Here is a 25446-nt window from a genome sequence, read left to right as displayed (position 1 = left end):
AAATGCTGGACTAGGTTCAAGGCATTGAAGACCACCCGCAACTCCAGAATATTGATCGAGAGGAGGGACTCCTCCTTGGTCCACCGCCCCTGAAGGGAGTGTTGCTCGAGCACCGCACCCCAACCTCTTGTCCACGAGGAGTTGAAATACTTCTGGATGGAGGCTCCACTCTCCGGCGTTTACGTCCTGACGACTTAGGACGTCCGCTTCCCAGTTTAGGAGCCCCAGAATGAACACTGCCGATATGGCTGGCAGATGGCGATCCGCCAACTGAGGAATCCTTGATACTACCCTCAATGCCATGCGGCTTCGGGTGCCGCCTTGATGATTTATGTACGCCACAGTGGTGGCGTTGTCCGACTGTACTTGAACAGGTCTGTTCTGTATTAAATGCTGGGCCAAGTTCACAGCATTGAACACCGCCCGCAGTTCCAGAATGTTTATCGGGAGGAGAGACTCCTCCCTGGTCCAGCGACCCTGAAGGGAGTGTTGCTCCAGCACCGCGCCCCAACCTCTTAGACTGGCATCTGTCGTCAACAGGACCCAGTCGGATATCCAGAACGGACAGCCCCTGCACAGTTGCTGGTCCCGGAGCCACCAGAGCAGCGACAGACGGACCTCCGGAGTCAATGAGATCATTTGAGACCTGATCCGGTGAGGCAGGCCGTCCCATTTGGCTAGAATCAGCCTCTGGAGAGGGCGCGAGCGAAATTGAGCGTACTCCACCATGTCGAATGTTGACACCATGAGGCCCAGCACCTGCATCGCCGAATGTATCGACACTTGAGGACAAGATAGGAAGCGACGAATCCTGTCCTGAAGTTTCAGGACTTTCTCCTCATACAGGAACCACCACTGGTTGTGAGTGTCCAATAGTGCTCCCAGATGCACCATGCTCTGAGCAGGGATGACTTCTTCCAGTTGATGAGCCACCCCGTGGGCTTGCAGAAACCGGACCGTCACATCTAGATGACGCAGGAGAAGTTCTGGGGAATTTGCCAGGATTAACAAGTCGTCCAAATACGGCAGTATCCTGACCCCTTGACGGCAGAGTACCACCGTCATCACCACCATGACTTTTGTAAAGACTCGGAGCCGTTGTTATACCAAAAGGTAACGCCCGAAACCGGTAATGGCAGTTGCCAATCGCAAATCTCGGGTATTGCTGATGAGACACTGCTATAGGAATATGCAGGTAAGCATCCTGTATATCCAGGGAGACCATGAAGTCCCCAGGTTCCAAGGCCAGAACTATAGAGCGAAGGGTTTCCATACGGAACTTGGAAACCTTCACAAACCTGTTCAGTGCCTTGAGGTTGAGAATGGGCCGGGAGGACACATTCGGTTTTGGGACAAGAAACAGCGGAGAATAGTACCCCCGGGCCCCTCTGCGCAAGAGGCACCTGTACTACGACTCCTGTATCCAGGAGGGTCTGTACCACCGAATGTAGAGTGTTTGCCTTTGTCTTGTCCAACGGGACATCTGTCTGGCAAAATCGATGAGGGGGTCGGTTTTTGAAGGCTATGGCGTAACCTCGAGTGACGACTTCCCGTACCCAGGCATCTGAAGTGGTCTTCAACCATTCCTGGGTATACCCTAGAAGACGGCCCCCCACCCTGGGATCCCCCAGAGGGAGGCCCGCCCCGTCATGCTGCAGGCTTATCTGTCTTGGAAGCTGGTTGACGGGCCGCCCAGGCTCTTTTGGGCTTAGGCTCACCAGGTTTGGAAGTGCGGGCCTGCTTTTTGTACGCCTGACCTTTTGCTTTACCTGAAGGACGAAAGGGGCGAAAGGAAGTACCTTTAGCCTTCGACACAGAAGGAGCAGTACTTGGCAGACAGGCAGTTTTGGCAGTAGCCAAGTCAGCCACAATCTTATTTAAATCCTCCCCAAACAGAATATCTCCCTTAAAAGGGAGTACCTCCAGGGTTTTTCTAGAGTCCAGATCCACAGACCAGGATCTCAGCCACAATATCCGGCAAGCCAGGACTGACGTAGTAGAGGCCTTGGCTGCCAGGATACCGCCTCTTTAAAACAACGAGAAGCTAAGACAATATAAGACAAGCATTGTCTAGCATGGTCAGAGGAGATTTCAGCATCTAACTCCAAGGCCCATGCTTCAATGGCCTCTGCAGCCCAAGTAGCTGCAATAGTGGGCCGTTGTGCAGCACCCGTGAGGGTGTAAAGCGCTTTCAGGCAACCCTCGACACGTTTATTCGTAGGCTCTTTTAGAGACGTGACGGTGGTAACTGGTAGAGCTGAGGAAACCACCATCCTACCCACATGTGAGTCCACTGGAGGAGGCATTTCCCAATTTTTAGACAGCTCCGGCGCGAGGAGATAGCGAGCCAGCATCTTCTTTTGAGGCACAAACTTCGTACCCGGGTTTTCCCAGGGTTCCTGACGTATATATCAATTAGGTGGTCAGAGTGAGGTAAAATAAGAATTTACTTACCGATAATTCTATTTCTCGGAGTCCGTAGTGGATGCTGGGGTTCCTGAAAGGACCATGGGGAATAGCGGCTCCGCAGGAGACAGGGCACAAAAAAGTAAAGCTTTACTAGGTCAGGTGGTGTGCACTGGCTCCTCCCCCTATGACCCTCCTCCAGACTCCAGTTAGGTACTGTGCCCGGACGAGCATACACAATAAGGGAGGCATTTTGAATCCCGGGTAAGACTCATACCAGCCACACCAATCACACCGTACAACTTGTGATCTAAACCCAGTTAACAGTATGACAACAGAAAGGGCCTCTTAAAGATGGCTCCTTAACAATAACCCGAATTAGTTAACAATAACTATGTACAAGTATTGCAGACAATCCGCACTTGGGATGGGCGCCCAGCATCCACTACGGACTCCGAGAAATAGAATTATCGGTAAGTAAATTCTTATTTTCTCTATCGTCCTAAGTGGATGCTGGGGTTCCTGAAAGGACCATGGGGATTATACCAAAGCTCCCAAACGGGCGGGAGAGTGCGGATGACTCTGCAGCACCGAATGAGAGAACTCCAGGTCCTCCTCAGCCAGGGTATCAAATTTGTAAAATTTTACAAACGTGTTCTCCCCCGACCACGTAGCTGCTCGGCAGAGTTGTAATGCCGAGACCCCTCGGGCAGCGGCCCAAGATGAGCCCACCTTCCTTGTGGAGTGGGCTTTTACAGTTTTAGGCTGTGGCAGGCCTGCCACAGAATGTGCAAGTTGAATTGTGTTACAAATCCAACGAGCAATCGACTGCTTAGAAGCAGGTGCGCCCAACTTGTTGGGTGCATACAATATAAACAGCGAGTCAGATTTTCTGACTCCAGCCGTCCTTGCAATGTATATTTTTAAGGCTCTGACAACGTCCAACAACTTGGAGTCCTCCAAGTCGCTAGTGGCCGCAGGCACCACAATAGGTTGGTTCAGATGAAATGCTGATACCACTTTAGGGAGAAAATGCGGACGAGTCCGCAGTTCTGCCCTATCCGAATGGAAGATTAGATAAGGACTTTTATAAGATAAAGCCGCCAATTCAGATACTCTCCTGGCAGAGGCCAGGGCTAGTAACATAGTCACTTTCAATGTGAGATATTTCAAATCCACCTTTTTCAATGGTTCAAACCAATGGGATTTGAGGAAATCTAAAACTACATTTAGATCCCACGGTGCCACCGGAGGCACCACAGGAGGCTGTATATGCAGTACTCCCTTGACAAAAGTCTGGACCTCAGGGACAGAGGCCAATTCTTTTTGGAAGAATATTGACAGGGCCGAAATTTGAACCTTAATGGATCCCAATTTGAGACCCATAGATAATCCTGATTGCAGGAAATGTAGGAAACGACCCAGTTGGAATTCCTCCGTCGGAACCTTCCGATCCTCGCACCACGCTACATATTTTCGCCAAATGCGGTGATAATGTTTCACGGTGACTTCCTTCCGTGCCTTAATCAAGGTAGGAATGACTTCTTCTGGAATGCCTTTCCCTTTTAGGATCTGGCGTTCAACCGCCATGCCGTCAAACGCAGCCGCGGTAAGTCTTGAAAAAGACAGGGACCCTGCTGTAGCAGGTCCCTTCTCAGAGGTAGAGGCCACGGTTCGTCCGTGAGCATCTCTTGAAGTTCCGGATACCAAGTCCTTCTCGGCCAATCCGGAACCACTAGTATTGTTCTTACTCTTCTTTGCCGTATGATCTTCAATACCTTTGGTATGAGCGGCAGAGGAGGAAACACATACACTGACTGGTACACCCAAGGAGTTACCAGTGCGTCCACAGCTATTGCCTGTGGATCTCTTGACCTGGCGCAATATTTGTCCAGTTTCTTGTTGAGGCGAGACGCCATCATGTCTACAATTGGTCTTTCCCAACGGTCTATTAACATGTTGAAGACTTCTGGATGTAGACCCCACTCTCCCGGATGAAGATCGTGTCTGCTGAGGAAGTCTGCTTCCCAGTTGTCCACGCCCGGGATGAACACTGCTGACAGTGCTATCACGTGATTCTCCGCCCAGCGAAGAATCTTGGCAGCTTCTGCCATTGCACTCCTGCTTCTTGTGCCGCCCTGCCTGTTTACATGGGCGACCGCCGTGATGTTGTCCGACTGAATCAACACCGGCTTTCCTTGCAGGAGAAGTTCCGCCTGGCTTAGAGCATTGTAGATTGCTCTTAGTTCCAGAATGTTTATGTGAAGAGACTTTTCCAGACTCGTCCATACTCCCTGGAAGTTTCTTCCTTGTGTGACTGCTCCCCAGCCTCTCAGGCTGGCGTCCGTGGTCACCAGGATCCAATCCTGAATGCCGAATCTGCGGCCTTCTAATAGGTGAGCCTTCTGCAACCACCACAGAAGTGACACCCTTGTCTTTGGTGACAGGGTTATTCGCAGGTGCATCTGCAGATGCGACCCTGACCATTTGTCCAACAGATCCCTTTGGAATATTCTTGCATGGAATCTGCCGAATGGAATTGCTTCGTAAGAAGCCACCATTTTTCCCAGGACTCTTGTGCATTGATGTACTGACACTTTTCCTGGTTTTAGGAGGTTCCTGACCAGATCGGATAACTCCTTGGCTTTTTCCTCTGGAAGGAAAACCTTTTTCTGAACCGTGTCCAGAATCATTCCTAGGAACAGCAGACGAGTTGTCGGGATTAAATGGGATTTTGGAATATTCAGAATCCACCCGTGTTGTCTTAGCACCTCTTGAGATAGTGCTAAAGCTGTCTCCAGCTGTTCTCTGGACCTTGCCCTTATTAGGAGATCGTCCAAGTATGGGATAACTAATACGCCTTTTCTTCGAAGAAGAATCATCATCTCGGCCATTACCTTGGTAAAGACCCGAGGCGCCGTGGACAATCCGAACGGCAGCGTCTGAAACTGATAGTGACAGTTTTGAACAATGAACCTGAGGTACCCCTGGTGTGCGGGGTAAATCGGAACGTGTAGATACGCATCCTTGATGTCCAAGGATACCATAAAGTCCCCTTCTTCCAGGTTCGCTATCACTGCTCTGAGTGACTCCATCTTGAACTTGAACTTTTTTATGTAGAGGTTCAAGGACTTCAGATTTAGAATAGGCCTTACCGAGCCATCCGGCTTCGGTACCACAAATAGAGTGGAATAATACCCCTTTCCTTGTTGTAATAGGGGTACTTTGACTATCACCTGCTGAGCGTACAGCTTGTGAATGGCTTCCAACACCCTCTCCCTTTCGGAAGAGACGGTTGGTAAGGCAGACTTCAGGAAACGATGAGGAGGATCCGTCTCTAATTCCAACCTGTACCCCTGAGATATTATCTGCAGGATCCAGGGGTCTACCTGCGAGTGAGCCCACTGCGCGCTGTAATTTTTGAGACGGCCCCCCACTGTCCCCGAGTCCGCTTGAGAGGCCCCAGCGTCATGCTGAGGTTTTTGCAGGAGCCGGGGAGGGCTTCTGTTCCTGGGAAGGAGCTGCCTGTTGGTGTCTCTTCCCTCTTCCTCTGCCTCGTGGCAGGTACGACAAGCCCTTTGCTCTCTTATTTTTGTAGGAGCGAAAAGGCTGCGGTTGAAAAGTCGGTGCCTTTCTCTGTTGGGGAGTGACTTGAGGTAAAAAAGTGGATTTCCCGGCAGTAGCCGTGGCCACCAAGTCTGATAGACCAACTCCAAATAACTCCTCCCCTTTATACGGCAAAACCTCCATGTGACGTTTTGAATCCGCATCGCCTGTCCACTGTCGTGTCCATAAGGCTCTTCTGGCTGAAATGGACATAGCACTCACCCGAGATGCCAGTGTGCAAATATCCCTCTGTGCATCACGCATATAGATAAATGCATCCTTTATTTGTTCTAACGACAGTAAAACATTGTCCCTATCTAGGGTATCAATATTTTCAATCAGGGATTCTGACCAAACTACTCCAGCACTGCACATCCAGGCAGTTGCTATAGCTGGTCGTAGTATAACACCTGCATGTGTGTATATATTCTTTTGAATAACTTCCATCTTTCTATCTGATGGATCCTTAAGTGCGGCCGTCTCAGGAGAGGGTAACGCCACTTGTTTGGATAAGCGTGTGAGCGCCTTGTCCACCTTAGGGGGTGTTTCCCAGCGCGCCCTAACCTCTGGCGGGAAAGGGTATAATGCCAATAACTTTTTTGAAATTATCAACTTTTTATCAGGAGCAACCCACGCTTCATCACACACGTCATTTAATTCTTCTGATTCAGGAAAAACTGTTTGTAGTTTTTTCACACCATACATAATACCCTGTTTTACGGTATCTGTAGTATCAGCTAAATGTAACGTCTCCTTCATTGCCAAAATCATATAACGTGTGGCCCTACTGGAAAATACGTTTGAATTTCTACCGTCGTCACTGGAATCAGTGCCCGTGTCTGGGTCTGTGTCGACCGACTGAGGCAAAGGGCGTTTTACAGCCCCTGACGGTGTTTGAGGCGCCTGGACAGGCATTAATTGATTGTCCGGCCGCCTCATGTCCTCAACTGACTGTTTAAGGGAAGATAAACCATCACGTAATTCCACAAATAAAGGCATCCATTCTGGTGTCGACCCCCTGGGGGGTGACATCTGCATATTTGGCAATTGCTCCGCCTCCACACCAATATCGTCCTCATACATGTCGACACCACGTACCGACACACACCGCAAACTCACAGGGAATGCTCTAATGAAGACAGGACCCACTAGCCCTTTTGGGGAGACAGAGGGAGAGTCTGCCAGCACACACCACAAAGCGCTATATATACAAGGGATATCCTTATATTAAGTGCTCCCTTATAGCTGCTTTAATATATATATATATAGCCATTAATGTGCCCCCCCTCTCTGTTTTACCCTGTTTCTGTAGTGCAGTGCAGGGGAGAGACCTGGGAGCCGTTCTGACCAGCGGAGCTGTGACAGAAAATGGCGCCGTGTGCTGAGGAGATAGGCCCCGCCCCTTTTTCGGCGGGTTCTTCTCCCGCTATTTTTCCAGTCAGGCAGGGGTTAAATATCTCCATATAGCCCCTATGGGCTATATGTGAGGTATTTTTAGCCTTGTATAAGGTTTATATTTGCCTCTCAGAGCGCCCCCCCCCAGCGCTCTGCACCCTCAGTGACTGCCCAGTGAAGTGTGCTGAGAGGAAAATGGCGCACAGCTGCAGTGCTGTGCGCTACCTTATGAAGACTGAGGAGTCTTCAGCCGCCGGTTTCCGGACCTCTTCACGCTTCAGCATCTGCAAGGGGGTCGGCGGCGCGGCTCCGGGACCGGACTCCACGGCTGGGCCTGTGTTCGATCCCTCTGGAGCTAATGGTGTCCAGTAGCCAAGCAGCAAATCCACTCTGCATGCAGGTGAGTTTACTACTTTCCCCCTAAGTCCCACGTTGCAGTGATCCTGTTGCCAGCAGGACTCACTGTAAAGAAAAAAACCTAAACTAAACTTTCTCTAAGCAGCTCTTTAGGAGAGCCACCTAGATTGCACCCTTCTCGTTCGGGCACAAAATCTAACTGGAGTCTGGAGGAGGGTCATAGGGGGAGGAGCCAGTGCACACCACCTGACCTAGTAAAGCTTTACTTTTTTGTGCCCTGTCTCCTGCGGAGCCGCTATTCCCCATGGTCCTTTCAGGAACCCCAGCATCCACTTAGGACGATAGAGAAAACTTGTTTAATCACCTTCTGACGCTTGAACCAATCTGGTTTCTTAAGAGGAACGGATGGCTCGGGATCATCCGTAAACTGTAAAATCAACTTAATAGCCTCCAAAAAATCAGGAACATCCACATGTGAACCACCCTCCCCATCAGCCGTATCTGAGTCAGAACCTGTGGGGTCAGTGTAAGTGCCGTCTTCATCCAACGAGGTGTCAGTGACAGCAGTGGATTGTGAGGAGACCAGAGCACGCTTAGAGGACCACTTGGACGTAGGAGAGCGCCGGTCAGAATTTTTAGTAGTCAGGGACTGGTTCAACTTCTTTATTTGAGCAGATAAATCGTCCGCCCACGGCGGGTTAGCTGCAGGGACCACAAACGGTTGCACCGGCATTGGAGATCCCATATGGGGTGTTAGTTTATGAAATAGCGTGGGGCCCACGGCGGGTCATTATTTGCCTCCGTTGCCACAGTCTCACTGGGGGGGAAAGGAGCCCCCAGAACCAGAGCCCAAAGCTTGTATATTCTCCTCATAGGTATCTGCGGCTTCAGCAACACCGGCAGTGTGTTCAGCCCCAGAACCGTTACTTCAAGTTATATCATGTCTGATTCTGAGGGTATCAGGTAACACAGTACAATTTCTCAGCAGCACAATACCTCTAGCCCAAACCCCTGCGCAGTGTAGTCAGCACCAGCAGAGATAAAGGAGAGATATGGTGACTAAAATCACAGAGAAAAATACGTAATACAGTATATCTTTGTGAAAATCATATATTAGATATAACCTGACGCACCAAGCCCCCTCAGGTTATAGAATATAGGGATAGCAGGTTGAGTGAAAGACACGAAATGGACATCACTCAGCTATCAAATGCACACACAAATAGTCACAGTCTGTACAATGCAGAGGTTATTACTAACAATAATACTGCACTGGACTAGCTTACACAGCTATATAACAATAGATATAACAGTACACAGTAAGAACTGGATGTATATCACAGGGTAATTGTACTAGGAAACCCTGACTAAGTGCACTACTTCTTAACTAACACTGACCGACTAAAAAAAATAAGATTTTAAACCTACCGGTAAAATCTTATTCTCGTAGTCCGTAGAGGTTACTGGGGACTCCGTAAGGACCATGGGGAATAGACGGGCTCCGCAGGAGACATGGGCACTAAAAAGAACTTTAGGTATGGGTGTGCACTGGCTCCTCCCTCTATGCCCCTCCTCCAGACCTCAGTTAGAGAAACTGTGCCCAGAGGAAACGAACAGTACGAGGAAAGGATTTTGTAAATCCAAGGGCAAGATTCATACCAGCCACACCATTCACACCGTAGAACATGGACTATATGAACCAGTCAACAGTATGAAACAAACCAGTATCAGTCCAAAACTGATTCAACTGAAAAATAACCCTTATGAAAGCAACAACTATATACAAGTCTTGCAGTATGTTGTCCGCACTGGGACGGGCGCATAGCATCCTCTACGGACTACGAGAAAAAGATTTACCGGTAGGTTTAAAATCTTATTTTCTCTTACGTCCTAGAGGATGCTGGGGACCCCGTAAGGACCATGGGGATGATACCAAAGCTCCAAAACGGGCGGGAGAGTGCGGATGACTCTGCAGCACCGAATGAGCAAACATTAGGTCCTCATCGGCCAGGGTATCAAACTTGTAGAATTTTGCAAAGGTGTTTGAACCTGACCAAGTTGCTGCTCGGCAAAGCTGTAAAGCCGAGACGCCCCGGGCAGCCGCCCAAGAAGAACCCACCTTCCTAGTGGAATGGGCCTTAAATCGAATTCGGTAACGGCAATCCAGCCGTAGAATGAGCCTGCTGATCGTGTTACAGATCCAGCGAGCAATAGTCTGCTTAGACGCAGGAGCACCAACCTTGTTGGCAGCATAAAGGATAAACAGAGCCTCTGTTTTCCTAACTCGAGCCATTCTGGCCACATAAATTTTCAATGCCCAGACCACATCCAGGGATTCGGAATCCTCCACGTCCCTTGTAGCCACAGGCACCACAATAGGTTGGTTCATACGAAAAGAAGAAACCACCTTAGCAAAAATTGGGGACGAGTCCGCAACACAGCTCTATCCACATGGAAAATCAGATAAGGGCTTTTGTGAGACAAAGCCGCTAACTCAGACACTTGGCGCGCCGAAGCCAAGGCCAACAACATGACCACTTTCCAAGTGAGATACTTTAATTCAACCGTTTGAAGCGGTTCAAACCAGTGAGACTTAAGGAACCGTAACACCACGTTAAGGTCCCATGGTGCCACTGGAGGCACAAAAGGAGGCTGGATATGCAGCACCCCTTTCACGAAAGTCTGGACTTCTGGAAGAGAAGCCAATTCCCTTTGAAAGAAAATGGATAGGGCCGAAATCTTAACCCTAATGGAGCCTAACTTTAGGCCCAAATTCACTCCAGTTTGCAGGAAGTGGAGAAAACGGCCCAGATGGAATTCTTCCAGAGGAGCAGTCTTGGCTTCGCACCAAGACACATACTTCCTCCACATAAGGTGATAATGTTTTGATGTCACCTCCTTCCTTGCCTTTATTAGAGTAGGAATGCCCTTTTCCGCTAGGATCCTGCGTTCAACCGCCATGCCGTCAAACGCAGTCGCGGTAAGTCCTAGAACAGACAGGGCTCTTGTTGTAACAGGTCTTCCCTGAGAGGAAGAGGCCACGGATCTTCTGAGAGCATTTCCTGTAGATCCGGATACCAGGCCCTTCGAGGCCAATCTGGAACGATGAGAATTGCCTGAACCCCTCTTCGTCTTATGATTCTCAGTATCTTTGAGATGAGAGGAAGAGGAGGGAACACATAAACCGACTGAAAGACCCACGGTGTCACCAGTGCGTCCACTGCAAACGCCTGAGGGTCCCTTGACCTGGCGCAATATCTCGAAAGTTTCTTGTTGAGGCGTGAAGCCATCATGTCTATTTGAGGCAGACCCTACTGACTTGCAATCTCTGCGAAGACTTCCTGATGAAGTCCCCACTCTCCTGGATGTAGATCGTATCTGCTGAGGAAGTCTGCTTCCCAGTTGTCTACTCCCGGAATGAAGACTGCTGTCAGAGCGCTTACATGACTCTTCGCCCATCGAAGAATCTTTGAGGCTTCTGCCATTGCCACTCTGCTCCTTGTGCCGCCTTGGCGGTTTACATGAGCCACTGCTGTGATGTTGTCTGACTGAATCAGAACCGGTAGACCATGAAGTAAGGTCTGCGCCTGACGAAGGCCGTTGTATATGGCCCTTAATTCCGGAATATTGATGTGTAGACAAGCCTCCTGGCTTGACCACAGACCCTGGAAGTTTCTTCTCTGTGTGACTGCTCCCCATCCAGTCCTGGATTCCGAACCTGCGACCCTCTAGAAGGTGAGCACTCTGCAGCCACCACAGGAGAGATACCCTGGCCCTGGGGGACAGGCGGATCATCTGATGAATCTGTAGATGTGACCTGGACCACTTGTCCAGAAGGTCCCACTGAAAAGTTCTGGCATGGAACCTGCCGAACGGAATGGCCTCGTAAGACGCCACCATTTTTCCCAGCACTCGCGTGCAGTTATGTACCGACACCCTGTCTGGCTTCAACAGGTCCCTGACCAAGTCCTGCAGTTCCTGGGCCTTTTCAATCGGGAGAAAGACCCTCTTTTGTTCCGTGTCCAGAATCATGCTTAAGAAAGGCAATCTGGTTGCTGGAACTAACTGCGACTTTGGCAGATTTAGAATCCAACCGTGTTGTTGCAACACCCTCAGGGAGAGTGATACTTTGACCAGCAACTGTTCTCTCGATCTCGCTTTCATCAGGAGATAGTCCAAGTATGGGATAATTGTGACCCCCTGCTTGCGCAGGAGCACCATCATGTCCGCCATTAATTTGGTAAAAATTCTCGGGGCCGTAGACAGCCCAAACGGCAACGTCTGAAATTGGTAGTGACAATCCTCCACCACAAATCTCAGGAACGCCTGATGAGGTTGATAAATAGGGACATGAAGGTATGCATCCTTTATGTTTAGAGACACCATATAATCTCCCTCTTCCAGACTTGCAATGACCGCCCTGAGCGACTCCATCTTGAACTTGAACCTCTTTAAGTATAGGTTTAAGGATTTGAAATTTAGAATGGGTCTGACCGAACCGTCCGGTTTCGGGACCACAAACAGGGTTGAGTAATAGCCCATCCCCTGCTGCAGCATACAGGATAAACAGAGCCTCTGTTTTCCTAACTCGAGCCGTTCTGGCCACATAAATTTTCAATGCCCTGACCACATCCAGGGATTCGGAATCCTCCACGTCCCTTGTAGCCACAGGCACAGGCTGCAGCGGAGAACCTTGACCACCACTTGTTGGAGACACAATTTTTGAATTGCTGCCAAAATCACCTCCCCTCTCTGGGGAAGAAGTCGGCAGTGGCGATTTGAAAAACCGGCGAGGGGGCACCTCTTCGAATTCCAGCTGGTACCTCCGGGAAACAATGTCTATTGCCCAGGGGTCCACCTGAGAATGAATCCAGACCTGGCTGAAAAGACGAAGACGTGCCCCCACCGGAGCGGACCTTTGGAGAGGTCGGGGAGGACTTTTGATCCTGGGAACAGGCTGTAGTTGGCAGCTTTTTCCCCTTGCCCTTACCTCTGGCAAGAAAGGAAGATCCCCAAGCCCTCTTGGATTTATGCGGCCGAAAGGACTGCATCTGATAATGTGGCGTTTTCTTAGGCTGTGAGGAAACATAAGGTAAAAAGGTTGATTTAACTGCAGTAGCTGTGGAAACTAGGTCCGCGAGACCTTCCCCAAACAACTCCTCACCCTTGTAAGGTAAAACCTCCATATGCCGTTTTGAGTTGGCATCACCCGACCACTGTCGGGTCCACAGTGCTCGCCTGGCAGAAACTGCCATAGCGTTCGCTCTGGACCCCAGTATGCCTATATCCCTCTGAGCCGCTCTCATATAAAGGACCGCATCCTTAATATGACCCAGGGTCAATAAGATAGAATCCCTATCCATATCAGTAGATAAGGTATCTGTCCACGCTAGTACAGCGCTACAAACCCAAGCCGACGCTATTGCCAGTCTGAGTAATGTACCGGTATGCGTGTAAATTGACTTTAAGGTAGTTCCTTGCTTGCGATCAGCAGGATCCTTGAGGGCAGCACTATCCTGCAACGGCAGCGCCACCCTTTTGGACAGGCGCGTCAACGCTTTATCCACCCTTGGGGATGATTCCCACCGTATCCTGTCCTTGATCGGGAAAGGATACGCTATAAGAATCCTTTTGGGAATCTGCAGCTTCTTGTCTGGAGTTTCCCAAGCACTTTCAAATAACTCATTTAATTCAAAAGAAGGTGGAAAAGTAACCTCAGGCTTCTTTTCTTTAAACATGTGGATTTTCGGATTAGGCACCGCGGGGTCATCTATAATATGCAGCACATTCTTAATAGCAATAATCATATAATGAATACTCTTTGCCAATTTTGGCTGCAACCTCGCATCATCATAATCGACACTGGATTCAGAATCCGTGTCGGTATCTGTGTCAACTACCAGTGAAAGTGGGCGTTTTTGAGACCCAGAAGGCCCCTGTGACGTAGGGAAAAGCAGGGTATGACCCTCTGACCTGTCCCTGGATTCTGCTTTGTCCAAACGTTTGTGCAATAAATTAACATTTGCATTTAAAATATTCCACATTTCCATCCAGTCATGTGTCAGTGTTGCCGACGGAGACACCACACTCATACGCTCCACCTCATCCCTAGGAGAGCCTTCAGCTTCAGACATGCCGACACGCACGTACTGACACACCACTCACTCAGGGAAAACTCTATCTGGAGATAGTTCCCCCAAAAGGCCCTTTGGAGAGACAGAGAGAGAGTCTGCCAGCACCAATAACCCTGGGAAAAGAAAAAATATTACCCAGATACAGCGCTATTCACTGCGCCAAATCATGTGCCCCCCTTCTTTAAAACCCTCTGTCACCGGTGATCAGCAGGGGAGAGTCCGGGGAGCCAGCTTCTCAGCATGTGCTTGTGGAGAAAATGGCGCTAGTGAGGGCTGAGGGAGAAGCCCCGCCCCCTCAGTGGCGTGCTTTGGTCCCACTCTCTCTTTAAACTGGCGGGGGTCTGAAATACTAAAAATTTTGTATGTACCTATTGCCAGTGTCGAGGTCCACATTGCTGCCCAGGGCGCGCTGCCCCCAACAGTGTCCGCTGTGTGTGTGTGTGTGTGTGTGTGTGTGTGTGTGTGTGTGTGTGTGTGTGTGTGTGTGTGTGTGTCAGTGGGAGCAATGGCGCACAGCGTTACCTCACTGAAGATCGGATGTCTTCTGCCGCCTTTGAAGTCTTCTGCCTTCCTATACTTACCCGGCTTCTATCTTCCGGCTCTGCGAGGACGGCGGCGCGGCTCCGGGATGAACCGCTAGGGAAGACCTGCGTTCTGACTCCCTCTGGAGCTAATGGTGTCCAGTAGCCTAAGAAGCAGAGCCTAACATTTAAGTAGGTCTGCTTCTCTCTCCTCAGTCCCACGATGCAGGGAGACTGTTGCCAGCAGGTCTCCCTGAAAATAAAAAACCTAACAAAATACTTTTTTACAGGAAGCTCAGGAGAGCTCCCTGTAATGCACCCAGTCTCCTCTGGGCACAGTATTAAACTGAGGTCTGGAGGAGGGGCATAGAGGGAGGAGCCAGTGCACACCCATACCTAAAGTTCTTTTTAGTGCCCATGTCTCCTGCAGAGCCCGTCTATTCCCCATGGTCCTTACGGAGTCCCCAGCATCCTCTAGGATGTAAGAGTAAGGCAGGTAGAATATTTAAGTGTCTTGTAAAGTCACAACACTGACAACCAGGCGGCTTAACATAGGAGGATTTGCCCAAGCATTCCCAGGAAGTGAGCTGAGGGATAATGGCGCCGCAGACACTGCCAGGGAGTGAGGGATAGACAGATATGCAGCTCCGGGGGGGGGGGGGGGGGGGGGGGGGGGGGGACACAGACACGGCTCCAGGTTTAAGCCTTATCCCCTCTGCTGGCAAAACCACCGGGTACTGCGGGCTACTTGTAAAAAAGGTTTAAAGAGAAAACCTGACCTGCACCCATGCCCTGGTGATCTAGTGGGATCGCCTGTACTGCCACAGTGTCCACCGCCAGCGGCCCGCCTCCCACCGCCAGCGGCCCGCCTCCCACCGCCGGATCGCGATAAAGTGCGGGTCCCGCGAACGGGACCCACTTACCTCCTCCCGAAGTGCGGCCACGCGATCCCGGAGAGCCCCAGCCGTGTGTGACTAACTTGGAAGAAAACCGAAGCCTCCTGCTGTAGGTATCCGGCAACCAGGGCACGGGAGTGTACAGCGCCGCTGGGGGAGAGATGGAGCTGCAGCAGGCAATGTCTACTGACATCCAGCACAATCTGTGCCTCTGCTGCAGCCCTTGTAGTCTTTTTTCCTCAGAAAAAGCTTTTTCTAGAGCTGCTGTGAGCAGCTCTTCCTGTCACATGCTTGCACTGCAAGCACCAACTACAAACTGAGCTCCTGTGCACGGAGGTGGGGTGATATAGGAGGTGGCGCTATGCATCTTGGGAAGAAGGTCAAAGCTTTAGAGCCTGTTGGTGCTTCGGATCAAGATCCTACTCTACACCCCTATGTCTATCCTTGTGGAGCCCAGTGTACCCCGCAGCAGAAAGTCCAACCAATGAGATTGCAGTAACTGCAACGCACGTTAAGATCACCTAAAGCCACAGGACACAAGGGAGGACGGATGCGTAACACTACTTTTACGAAAGTGTGAACCTATGGAAAGGAGGCCAATTGATTTTGGAAGAATCCCGATAAGGCTGAACCTGAATCGAGTCCAACTTAAGACCTGCATCCACACGATCTTGTAAGGAAGGAATGGAGAAAACGACCCAATTGGAATTCTACCGTAGGAACTTTCTTGGATTCACACCAAGACACATACTTTCCCCAGTATTGGTGGTAAAGTTTCAACGTTTCTTCTTTTTGCCTGAAGAGTAGGGATGACTTCACTAGGAATACCCTTTCAGGTTGGGATACGGCGTTCAACCTCCGAGCCGTCAATGGAACCCGCAGTAAGTCTTGGAACCCACACGGCCCTTGCTGTAACCAATCCTCTCGCAGAGGAATAGATCAGGGATCTCCTATGAGTAATCCCTGAAGGGAACAGTCTGGAAGAACGAGGATCACCTGAACCTTTTTCTTCTTATGATCTTTTAACCTATTTGGAAAGATTGGAAGTGGAGGGAACACATAGACCGACTGAAAAACACCCACGGTGTCACTAGGGCGTCCACCGCTAACTTAAGGGACCCTCGACCCTGAACAAAATCTCCAAAGTTTCTTGTTGAGGTGATACGCCATCTTGTCTATATGCGGATTTCCCCAAAACATGTCCCTTCTGTGAAAACCGCTTGATGAAGACTCCACTCTCCTGAATGGAGAACGTGTCCGCAGAGGAAGTCTGCTTCCCAGTTGTCCACTCTTGAAACGAACGTCTCTGACAGAGCGCATAAAACGTTTTTGTCGCTCAGCGGAAAATCTTTCTGGCTTCTGCCATTTCCTCTTCGGTTTTTGTTTGTAGAAAACCGATATAAACGGCCCTCAACTCTAGACCGTTAATGGGATGACCAGTACCCTAGCTTGACACCCGTCCTTGGGGAGAATCACACCGCCGCCACGGGAGTGATATTCTGGTCTTGAAATCATGATTATCCCAGGTGGAAACCGGACCACTTGTCCAACAAATTCTGCTAAAACTCTGGCATGCCAGCTAGCCACTGAATGGCCTCGTAGGTGACAACCCCATTCAAGTAACTGATTGTATTGATGGATTGACATTGTTGCAGGTCTGACCAGCCTCTGAATCCTCAGAGCTCTTTCCACTGGAAGAAATTAATATTGGCCAAACCGACCCCCACGTCGTAGGGACCAACCGGTATTCCGCTAAATTCTGAGAACTGTCAGGGAGAATGCAAGGTTTTTAACCATTTTGCTTCATGATCTCTCCGTAATCCGGAGAGCGTACCAGTACAGAATACTTCTGACTCGTTACCCTCGAAGGAAAAACCCCTCATACCGCCATCACTCTGGCGAAATGCCAATCTTGAATCGGAACCTCATGTAAGCCTAACGCGGAAGAAACCGTAATTAGACCTCCTGTCTCCTTTTTCAGAGTGGAGAAACCTGCCATGAGAGATTCCCTCATGGATCTTGAGTAGAAATTTTGAGATTTCAGATACAGGATTTGAAAGGGCTCGAACCTTCCGGCCTTGGAAAGACAAAAAAGCTTGAACAGCTTTTTTTTTTTTTTTATGACCGGGACAGCTGGACAATGACCTGATCCTGACACAACTCTCGTTTTGTGTCACATACTACCTCCCTGTCCGGAAGAGACTCTGTAAGGTCTATTTGAAAAAATCGTTGAGGGGAAACGTCTGGACCACTCACGTATGTTCCCCTAGGGATGCTATCCTTAACTCACTGAAAAAGAAACAACAAAACCAAAGTGTCTGGCGCTAGATTAATATGTACTTAATCTCTATAAAAAGAGAGAGAACAACCTATAATCGGCTGCCTTCCCAATGTGGACCTGGAAATCCACCCAACATGCAAATGCAACCAAGAAAAAATAGGTGAAGGCGCACAGATATATAAAATAACCGACTGCTGTTTTGATACAAATTAGTAATTTATTGCTAATTAGATATAAAATCTTAAAATACACACAATAAAAACAAAATTATTAATATTTACCATAAGACCAACAAACAATTTTGTTAATAGCGCATGATGTTATTGGCTCCACAGACTGATGATTTAATTAGTAAGTTACTCCTTCAAGAATTCACTTAACCGCATGCACCTATCTAGAAAAGTGGTAACATAGTAACATAGTATCTGAGGTTGAAAAAAGACAATTGTCCATCGAGTTCAACCTATTTGTGGTCTCCTATGCATGATGATTTGACTAAACTTTCTGACTGATGCTGCTGGTAGTTCTCCTTCAGCAAATAGGATTAGATTCCATGCACATATAAACAGAATTAGAATGATTTTTTAGTCCCAAGCAAAGACTGTTAGTTGTGCAGAAATTAAATCACAAAGAAGAGAGCTTAATTGCATGCACCTATGTAATTAGGAAATAGCATCCTCTGATGAAACCGCCATCTTTATGGGCGGAGAAACGCGTCAAGTGAGGAAAAAGAATAACTCTCCGCCTCCTCGTGAGGATTCAAAGCCATCTTTGTCACGGCTGACCTAGAGTATTTCAACAGAGCGACCAGCGCATGAAATAGAATAACTTTACTTCAGTGTATGTATGTATGTATGTATGTATGTATGTATGTATGTATGTGTATATATATATACATATTTATATATATATATATATATATATATATATATATATATATATATATATATATATATATATATACATACATACATACATCTCTTCGAATTCCAGCTTGTATCCCTGAGACACAATCTCTATAGCCCAGGGATCCACCTGTGAGTGAACCCACTTGTGGCTGAAATTTCGGAGACGCGCCCCCACCGGGCCTAGCTCCGCCTGTGGAGCCCCAGCATCATGCGGTGGATTTAGTGGAAGCCGGGGAGGACTTCTGTTCCTGGGAACTAGCTGTATTGTGCAGCTTCTTTCCTCTACCCCTGCCTCTGGCAAGATAGGACGCACCTCGGACTTTCTTGCCTTTTTGTGATCGAAAGGACTGCATTTGGTAATACGGTGCTTTCTTAGGTTGTGAGGGAACATATGGCAAAAAATTTGACTTTCCAGCCGTAGCTGTGGAGACCAGGTCCGAGAGACCCTCCCCAAACAACTCCTCACCCTTGTAAGGTAAAACCTCCATGTGCCTTTTTGAGTCGGCATCTCCTGTCCATTGCAGAGTCCACAGGACCCTTCTGGCAGAAATCGACATTGCATTTATTCTAGAGCCCAGTAGGCTAATGTCTCTTTGAGCATCTCTCATATAAAGGACAGCGTCTTTTATATGCCCCAGGGTCAGTAATATAGTATCCTTGTCCAAGGTATCAAGTTCCTCAGATAAGGTATCTGTCCATGCTGCTACAGCACTACACATCCAGGCCGACGCAATCGCCGGCCTTAGTAAGGTACCTGAATGTGTATAAACGGACTTCAGGATAACCTCCTGCTTTCTATCCGCAGCATCTTTTAGGGTGGCCGTATCCTGTGACGGCAGGGCTACCCTCTTGGATAAGCGTGTTAAAGCTTTGTCTACCCTAGGGGAGGATTCCCAGCGTAACCTGTCCGTTGGCGGGAAAGGATACGCCATAAGCATCTGTTTGGAAATCTGCAGTTTTCTATCTGGAGATTCCCAAGCCTTTTCACATAACTCATTTAACTCGTGTGAAGGGGGAAAGGTCACCTCTTGCCTTTTTTCCCCATACATATAAACCCTCTTGTCAGGGACTGGGGTTTCCTCTGTGATGTCTAACACATCTTTCATTGCTATAATCATGTAACGGATGGCTTTAGCCATTTTAGGCTGTAACTTTGCATCATCGCCATCAACACTGGAGTCAGAATCCGTGTTGATATCTGTGTCAACAATTTGGGATAGTGGGCGCTTCTGAGACCCTGACGGCCTCTACGACATAGGATCAGGCATGGGCTGAGACCCCGGCTGTCCCAAGGCTTCAGCTTTATCCAACCTTTTATGCAAGGAAGTAACATTATCATTTAAAACCTTCCACATATCCATCCAATCGGGTGTCGGCGGCGACCCCACATTCATTTGTTCCCGCTCTGTTTCCACATAGCCTTCCTCGTCAAACATGCCGACACAAGCGTACCGACACACCAAACACACAGGAGATGCTCTATTTGAAGACAGTTCCCCCACAAGGCCTTTTGGAGAGACAGAGAGAGAGTATGCCAGCACACACCCCAGCGCTATATGTCCCAGGAATCACACAGTAACTTAGTGTTAACCCAGTAGCTGCTGTATATACTGTTTTTGCGCCAAATTTATGTGCCCCCCCTCTCTTTTTACCCTCTTCTACCGTGATTCTGCAGGGGAGAGCCTGGGGAGCTTCCTCTCAGCGGAGCTGTGGAGAGAAAATGGCGCTGGTGAATGCTGAGGAAGAAGCCCCGCCCCCTCAGCGGCGGGCTTCTGTCACGCGTTTCTGTGTAAAAATATGGCGGGGGCCCATGCATATATACAGTGCCCAACTGTATATATGCCCACTTTTGCCAAGAGGTCTCTAATTGCTGCCCAGGGCGCTCCCCCCTGCGCCCTACAGTGACCGGAGTATGCGGGTTTAGTGTGGGAGCAATGGCGCACAGCTGCAGTGCTGTGCGCTACCTCATATGAAGACTGGAGTCTTCTGCCGCCGATTTCGAAGTCTTCTTGCTTCTGTCACCGGCTTCTGTCTTCCGGCTCTGCGAGGGGGACAGCGGCGCGGCCCTGGGATCGGACGACCAAGGGTGCGATCCTGTGTACGATCCCTCTGGAGCTAATGGTGTCCAGTAGCCTAAGAAGCAGGACCTATCTTCAGTGAGTAGGGCTGCTTCTCTCCCCTCAGTCCCACGTAGCAGAGAGTCTGTTGCCAGCAGATCTCTCTGAAAATAGAAAAACCTAACAAAATACTTTCTTTTTAGCAAGCTCAGGAGAGCTCACTAAGTAGTACCCAGCTCGTCTGGGCACAGATTCAAACTGAGGTCTGGAGGAGGGACATAGAGGGAGGAGCCAGAGCACACCAGTATCCAAATTCTTTCTTAAAGTGCCCTGTCTCCTGCGGAGCCCGTCTATTCCCCATGGTCCTTACGGAGTCCCCAGCATCCACTAGGACGTTAGAGAAATATATATATATATATATACATACATATATATACACACACACACACACACACACACACATACATATACATACATACACACATATACATACATACACACACACATATACCTAGTGACGTTAATACGTTCTTAATGTGTGGAAACATGTACTGAACGCTGATTTGTGGATCTAATCAGGAAACTTTATAGTCGACATAAGAATTATTATTCTGGAGCTAATGGTGTCCAGTAGCCTAAGAAGCAGAGCCTTTGAACTCACAGAAGTAGGTCTGTTTCTCTCCCCTCAGTCCCACGAAGCAGGGAGCCTGTTGCCATCAGTGCTCCCTGAAAATAATAAACCTAACAAAGTCTTTTCAGAGAAACTCAGGAGAGCTCCCCTGTTTTGTGTCCAGTCTCTCTGGGCACAGAATCTAACGGAGTCTGGGGGAGGGGCATGGAGGGAGGAGCCAGTTCACACCCCTTTTAAAGTCTTAGAGTGCCCATGTCTCCTGCGGATCCAGTCTATAACCCATGGTCCATTTGGAGTCCCCAGCATCCTCTAGGACGTATGAGAAATATAGTAATGCCCCCAGTATAATAAATATATATAGTAATACCCCCAATGTAATAACAATATATAAATATGCCTCGATTATAACAGGAATATATAGTGTAATTGTGCCCCTGGTATAACAGAAATACATAGTAGTGTCCACATTACAATATAAATATATAGTAATGCCCCCACAATAATAAGACATATATAGTAGTGTCCACATTATATTAGAAATTAATGCTCCCAGCAAGAGACGCTGCGGGAAGTGCAATCAGGCTCCTCTCTTCACGCCAGCCACAGCCGCCAGAGGAGGAAGTGTGATGTGGCGTCATGACATCCCTGTTGTGCTCCCAGTAACCCTGACAAACTGGGAGGTGCCATCATGCTGCCAAGCACCATGGTCTTGTTACTTTGTGGTGCATTATGCTTGTGGTAATGGCGGTCACGGGTGCAAAGCGTGTGGCAGGTGGTACAGAGTACCCGCTGCTATATTCTTAAGGGTACTCAGTACCCGAGCGTACCCGCATACTTGCACCACTGAATATAACCCACCCAAATCTAAGTCTCTCTGTAAATGTTATATCTGCCACACCTGCAGTGCACATGGTTTTGCCCAACTGCTAACAAATTTGCCGCTGCGATCATATCTGAATTACCCCCTATGTTGCGTCATCTGCCTCCAAAAACCTATGATGAGTATCACACTTTGGTGTGGCTCGACACCACTGCATTTAACTGACTGTAGCCATACTGTACGAGTCTTCATCAGTGGTCTGTTTCTGATCACAGGTATGCTGTTGGCTGTTCTCAATAAAAATTAATGTGCAAGACCCCCCAAAAATGTTACTTTTCCTAAGCATACACGTATTTATGTCGTCAAGAACGAGGTCATATGAAACCTCGAGTTTTTATTCTTCACGATTGTCCCCTCTAGCAACACATACACATTCCATTGTTTTTAACAGCCTTTTCTACACATTAACCAATCACTGACTACACAGAAACAGCACAGGTAGCCAATATAGGATATTTTCATTGTATCTAAACAATGCATAAAACATCCATACACCGCAGACATCGACTTTGAGAGTTCGTAGCACAGATGGCAAAGATTTGTTCTGAAATCACAAAGTTATACTTGCACACCAATCCTCCCTACACCATGTCTCATTCACTATATTTTGGATTAAAACTTCATACTTACGCTTTTAACTCAGCAAAGCGAACCAAGATTTTAGCATAGCTCTCACTGCGACTGTGCTTTTCTGCAGAAAGCGATCCAACAGCCAGACTGTAACTATCAATCAGCTTGTTAAATAGTACATGATCGCTTTGCGGCAGGCCTGTGTTTTCCAACTTTAAAAGAGAAGTCAGCCATTCTTCTGGAGTCTTTGGCGATAGCAGATGGCTAAACGCACCAGAGTGCTCTTGGGAGAAAACAGAAAATAAACACCAACAACAGAAATGATGAGAGATAACAATAAAAAGTGACTGGAATATAATTCCACAAAATAGTGAAAACTATGTTTCAGTGGAATAACCTTAAACATGGTTTCCACTGTGAATGTGAACTGTACTTGGCCCCCTTCCTGCAAATTATACTTTACAGCCTTTGGGGGTAATTCAAATACTCACAATGGCAACAAGTTGCTGGCATTTGGACCATTTTCCCAGCAACTTACTGCCACGAACATCACATTTTTCTACACAGCCCATAGAGATGTGCAGGAAAATCTGCAACATTTCTGTACCGTATTGCGTTGCTAGGTGTATTAGAACTAAATCGCCCTATTAGAGTCATTGTATCGGATCACCCCGGCTACAGAGAAAGTAGATCAGCAACAAAGGTGGGGGCTATAGCTCTTCTGGTTTAGCATCTTATCAAGGCAAAGCAGGAAGCAACAACACAGAGATGAACAAACATCTTGGCTGCCAGAGTGAGATAGAGAAGACGCCCCTCTCCCTCCCACCGCCCCACAAGATGATCCCTGCCAGATCCACAGCGCACCAGCCTAGTGCTGGTGTGCTGTGTCTTACCATCCGGACAGCCCCACTACGCATGCGCAAAATCTTGTAAACATTGTGAGATCACTCATGTGCAGCAGGAACTTAAAAGTTGCCACAATTTAGTACAGGGACGGCAGGTAATCCTGCCGATTTGTGTAAAAATTATAAGCCATAAAAGTGTGCTTATCAGTTTTTAATTACATCTGGATGATTTTCAGATGTCGATATTTACAGATAATGTAGAAATCTGCGTAATCAGCTTCCATACATATCTGAATTTCAATGCTAGTGTCATCTAGAGCTGGTTATTGTGCATAAGGCCCTTATCACCTCTCTTCTTACATATTCCCCCATGGGGGAATTCAATTGTTTATTGCAGTCGAAGCTCCAGACTGATACGTCCAGGAGTTATTCAGTTGTTTTTAGGCACCAATTACTTATTGCAGATTTTTGCTCACAGCTTCTTAAGGTGCGAGCAGAAATCCATCCAAAGTAGGGTTTTTGGGCACCTCAACTGTCATTTTAGAGGGTCTATTCAGGGACTGTGGACAAATATGCATGATTTCGGGGTGATTTGTTGTGCCATTTCAACAGCACATCATAGACTGAATCTAACTCCTTCCAGAATATTCTTATTTATAACGTAAACTAAAACATTTCAAACATGACTCACCTGTTGTGTCTGCAGAGGACTTTGTGAAAGTCAATTCATCTGTCAGATTATCCTCATTAGCATACTTCGTTTTGAAGCTTTTAACTCTGTCCAAGATGGAGGCGATTTTTAATTTGCGCTCACTAATATCTTCATCATCCATTTTAGATAGGCTAAAAATGACAAAGTCAAATGGGTCATTTCGTGTGACTCACGTTACATTTCATGTTAATTATTAGACGTCTAAATGCACCACACACAATCCTGAAGCTGAAATTCAACATTTTAAAAACATGACCATAAAATATGGAGCAGGTAGTCGTAATGCTTAGAAGCAGAACAAAAAATTTACACTCTTAGAAATTATTGTTTACATGCGTGACTCGTGTTACAACAGAATGGACATAGGAACTGCGGGGACCTGCTCTCCTCTCTTATTTTTACATAAACTTAAGATTGACAAAATAAAAAGTGAATGTTAACCAAATCATACTTAAAATCAGTTCTGAAACGTGACTCATGTTACATACAAATGTGTATCACGTTACATCTCTGTCCCAGTAAAAGGGCTCAGATACAAAAGAACTACCACATTTTTTGTATAGTGTGTACGGTTGATTTTTTCCGATCTGTCGCCCTCAAACCAAAAATCTTATCCACAATCTCCAGATATCGACCAGTGTGTGTGCATTCTTAATAATCTGCCCATATTTCCTTTGTTTACCTGTCACTAGGTTATCCTCCTTTGGGCGGACATATGCAAATGCAGTGTGGTTTTGGCAAACATCTGTAACTTTAAAGTTTAACTTTTTTTAGTGTGTAGCTCAGATATTGGTGCCTACAATTTCCCCAAATAATCGGCCAATTGTCGGGCCTACCAAAAAAAAATCTGACAGTGTGTACCTAGCTTAATAGACCTTGTATCCTGGTATAATAAAAATGTTTTTATACGCAGTCGAGTCACATTATTATGACCACCAGCTAATAGCCAGAGTAACCGCCGTGTGCAGCACGGCCAGCAACTAGACGTGCTGAACGGTCGTTTTAGGCACACGTCTGGTAGCCCCTGGGTTCATTTTGACGGTAAGCTCCTCCACTGTAGCCAACTGGTCGACCCTCGTGCACCTTCATTGCCAAAGTTCAACTCTCGCATAAATGGCACATGCTGCTCCGAAGTTTCCACGTCGGTTATTAGCAATAGTACCATTTGCCCAGTCCCAATACACCAACACCACAGCAGCACAAGAATAGTTCACAAACTGCACTGTTTCAGAAATACTGCCACCCTT

The 25446-nt window shown here is 47.8% G+C and overlaps 1 protein-coding gene across 6 annotated transcripts in view; it reads right to left on the bottom strand.

Moving 5' to 3' along the window:
• Nucleotides 1–25446, bottom strand: part of TTK (TTK protein kinase) — a 429767-nt gene that overhangs the window by 336006 nt on the left and 68315 nt on the right. For all 6 annotated transcript variants that reach the window (XR_010176004.1, XM_063916870.1, XM_063916871.1 and 3 more), the window contains exons 2-3: nucleotides 24179–24330; nucleotides 22703–22925 (exon numbers count right to left, since the gene is read on the bottom strand). Coding sequence is in view for 5 of the 6 variants with exons in the window: in XM_063916870.1 (XP_063772940.1) it covers nucleotides 22703–22925; nucleotides 24179–24330 (375 nt within the window). In the remaining variant the exon portion in view is untranslated. The remainder of the gene's footprint in view (nucleotides 1–22702; nucleotides 22926–24178; nucleotides 24331–25446) is intronic.

The sequence above is a fragment of the Pseudophryne corroboree genome, chromosome 4, assembly GCF_028390025.1.
Source record: "Pseudophryne corroboree isolate aPseCor3 chromosome 4, aPseCor3.hap2, whole genome shotgun sequence".
Lineage (NCBI taxonomy): Eukaryota > Metazoa > Chordata > Amphibia > Anura > Myobatrachidae > Pseudophryne > Pseudophryne corroboree.
The sequence above is the reverse complement of the archived record's forward strand: the minus strand, read 5'-3'. Positions and strand labels throughout refer to the sequence as shown.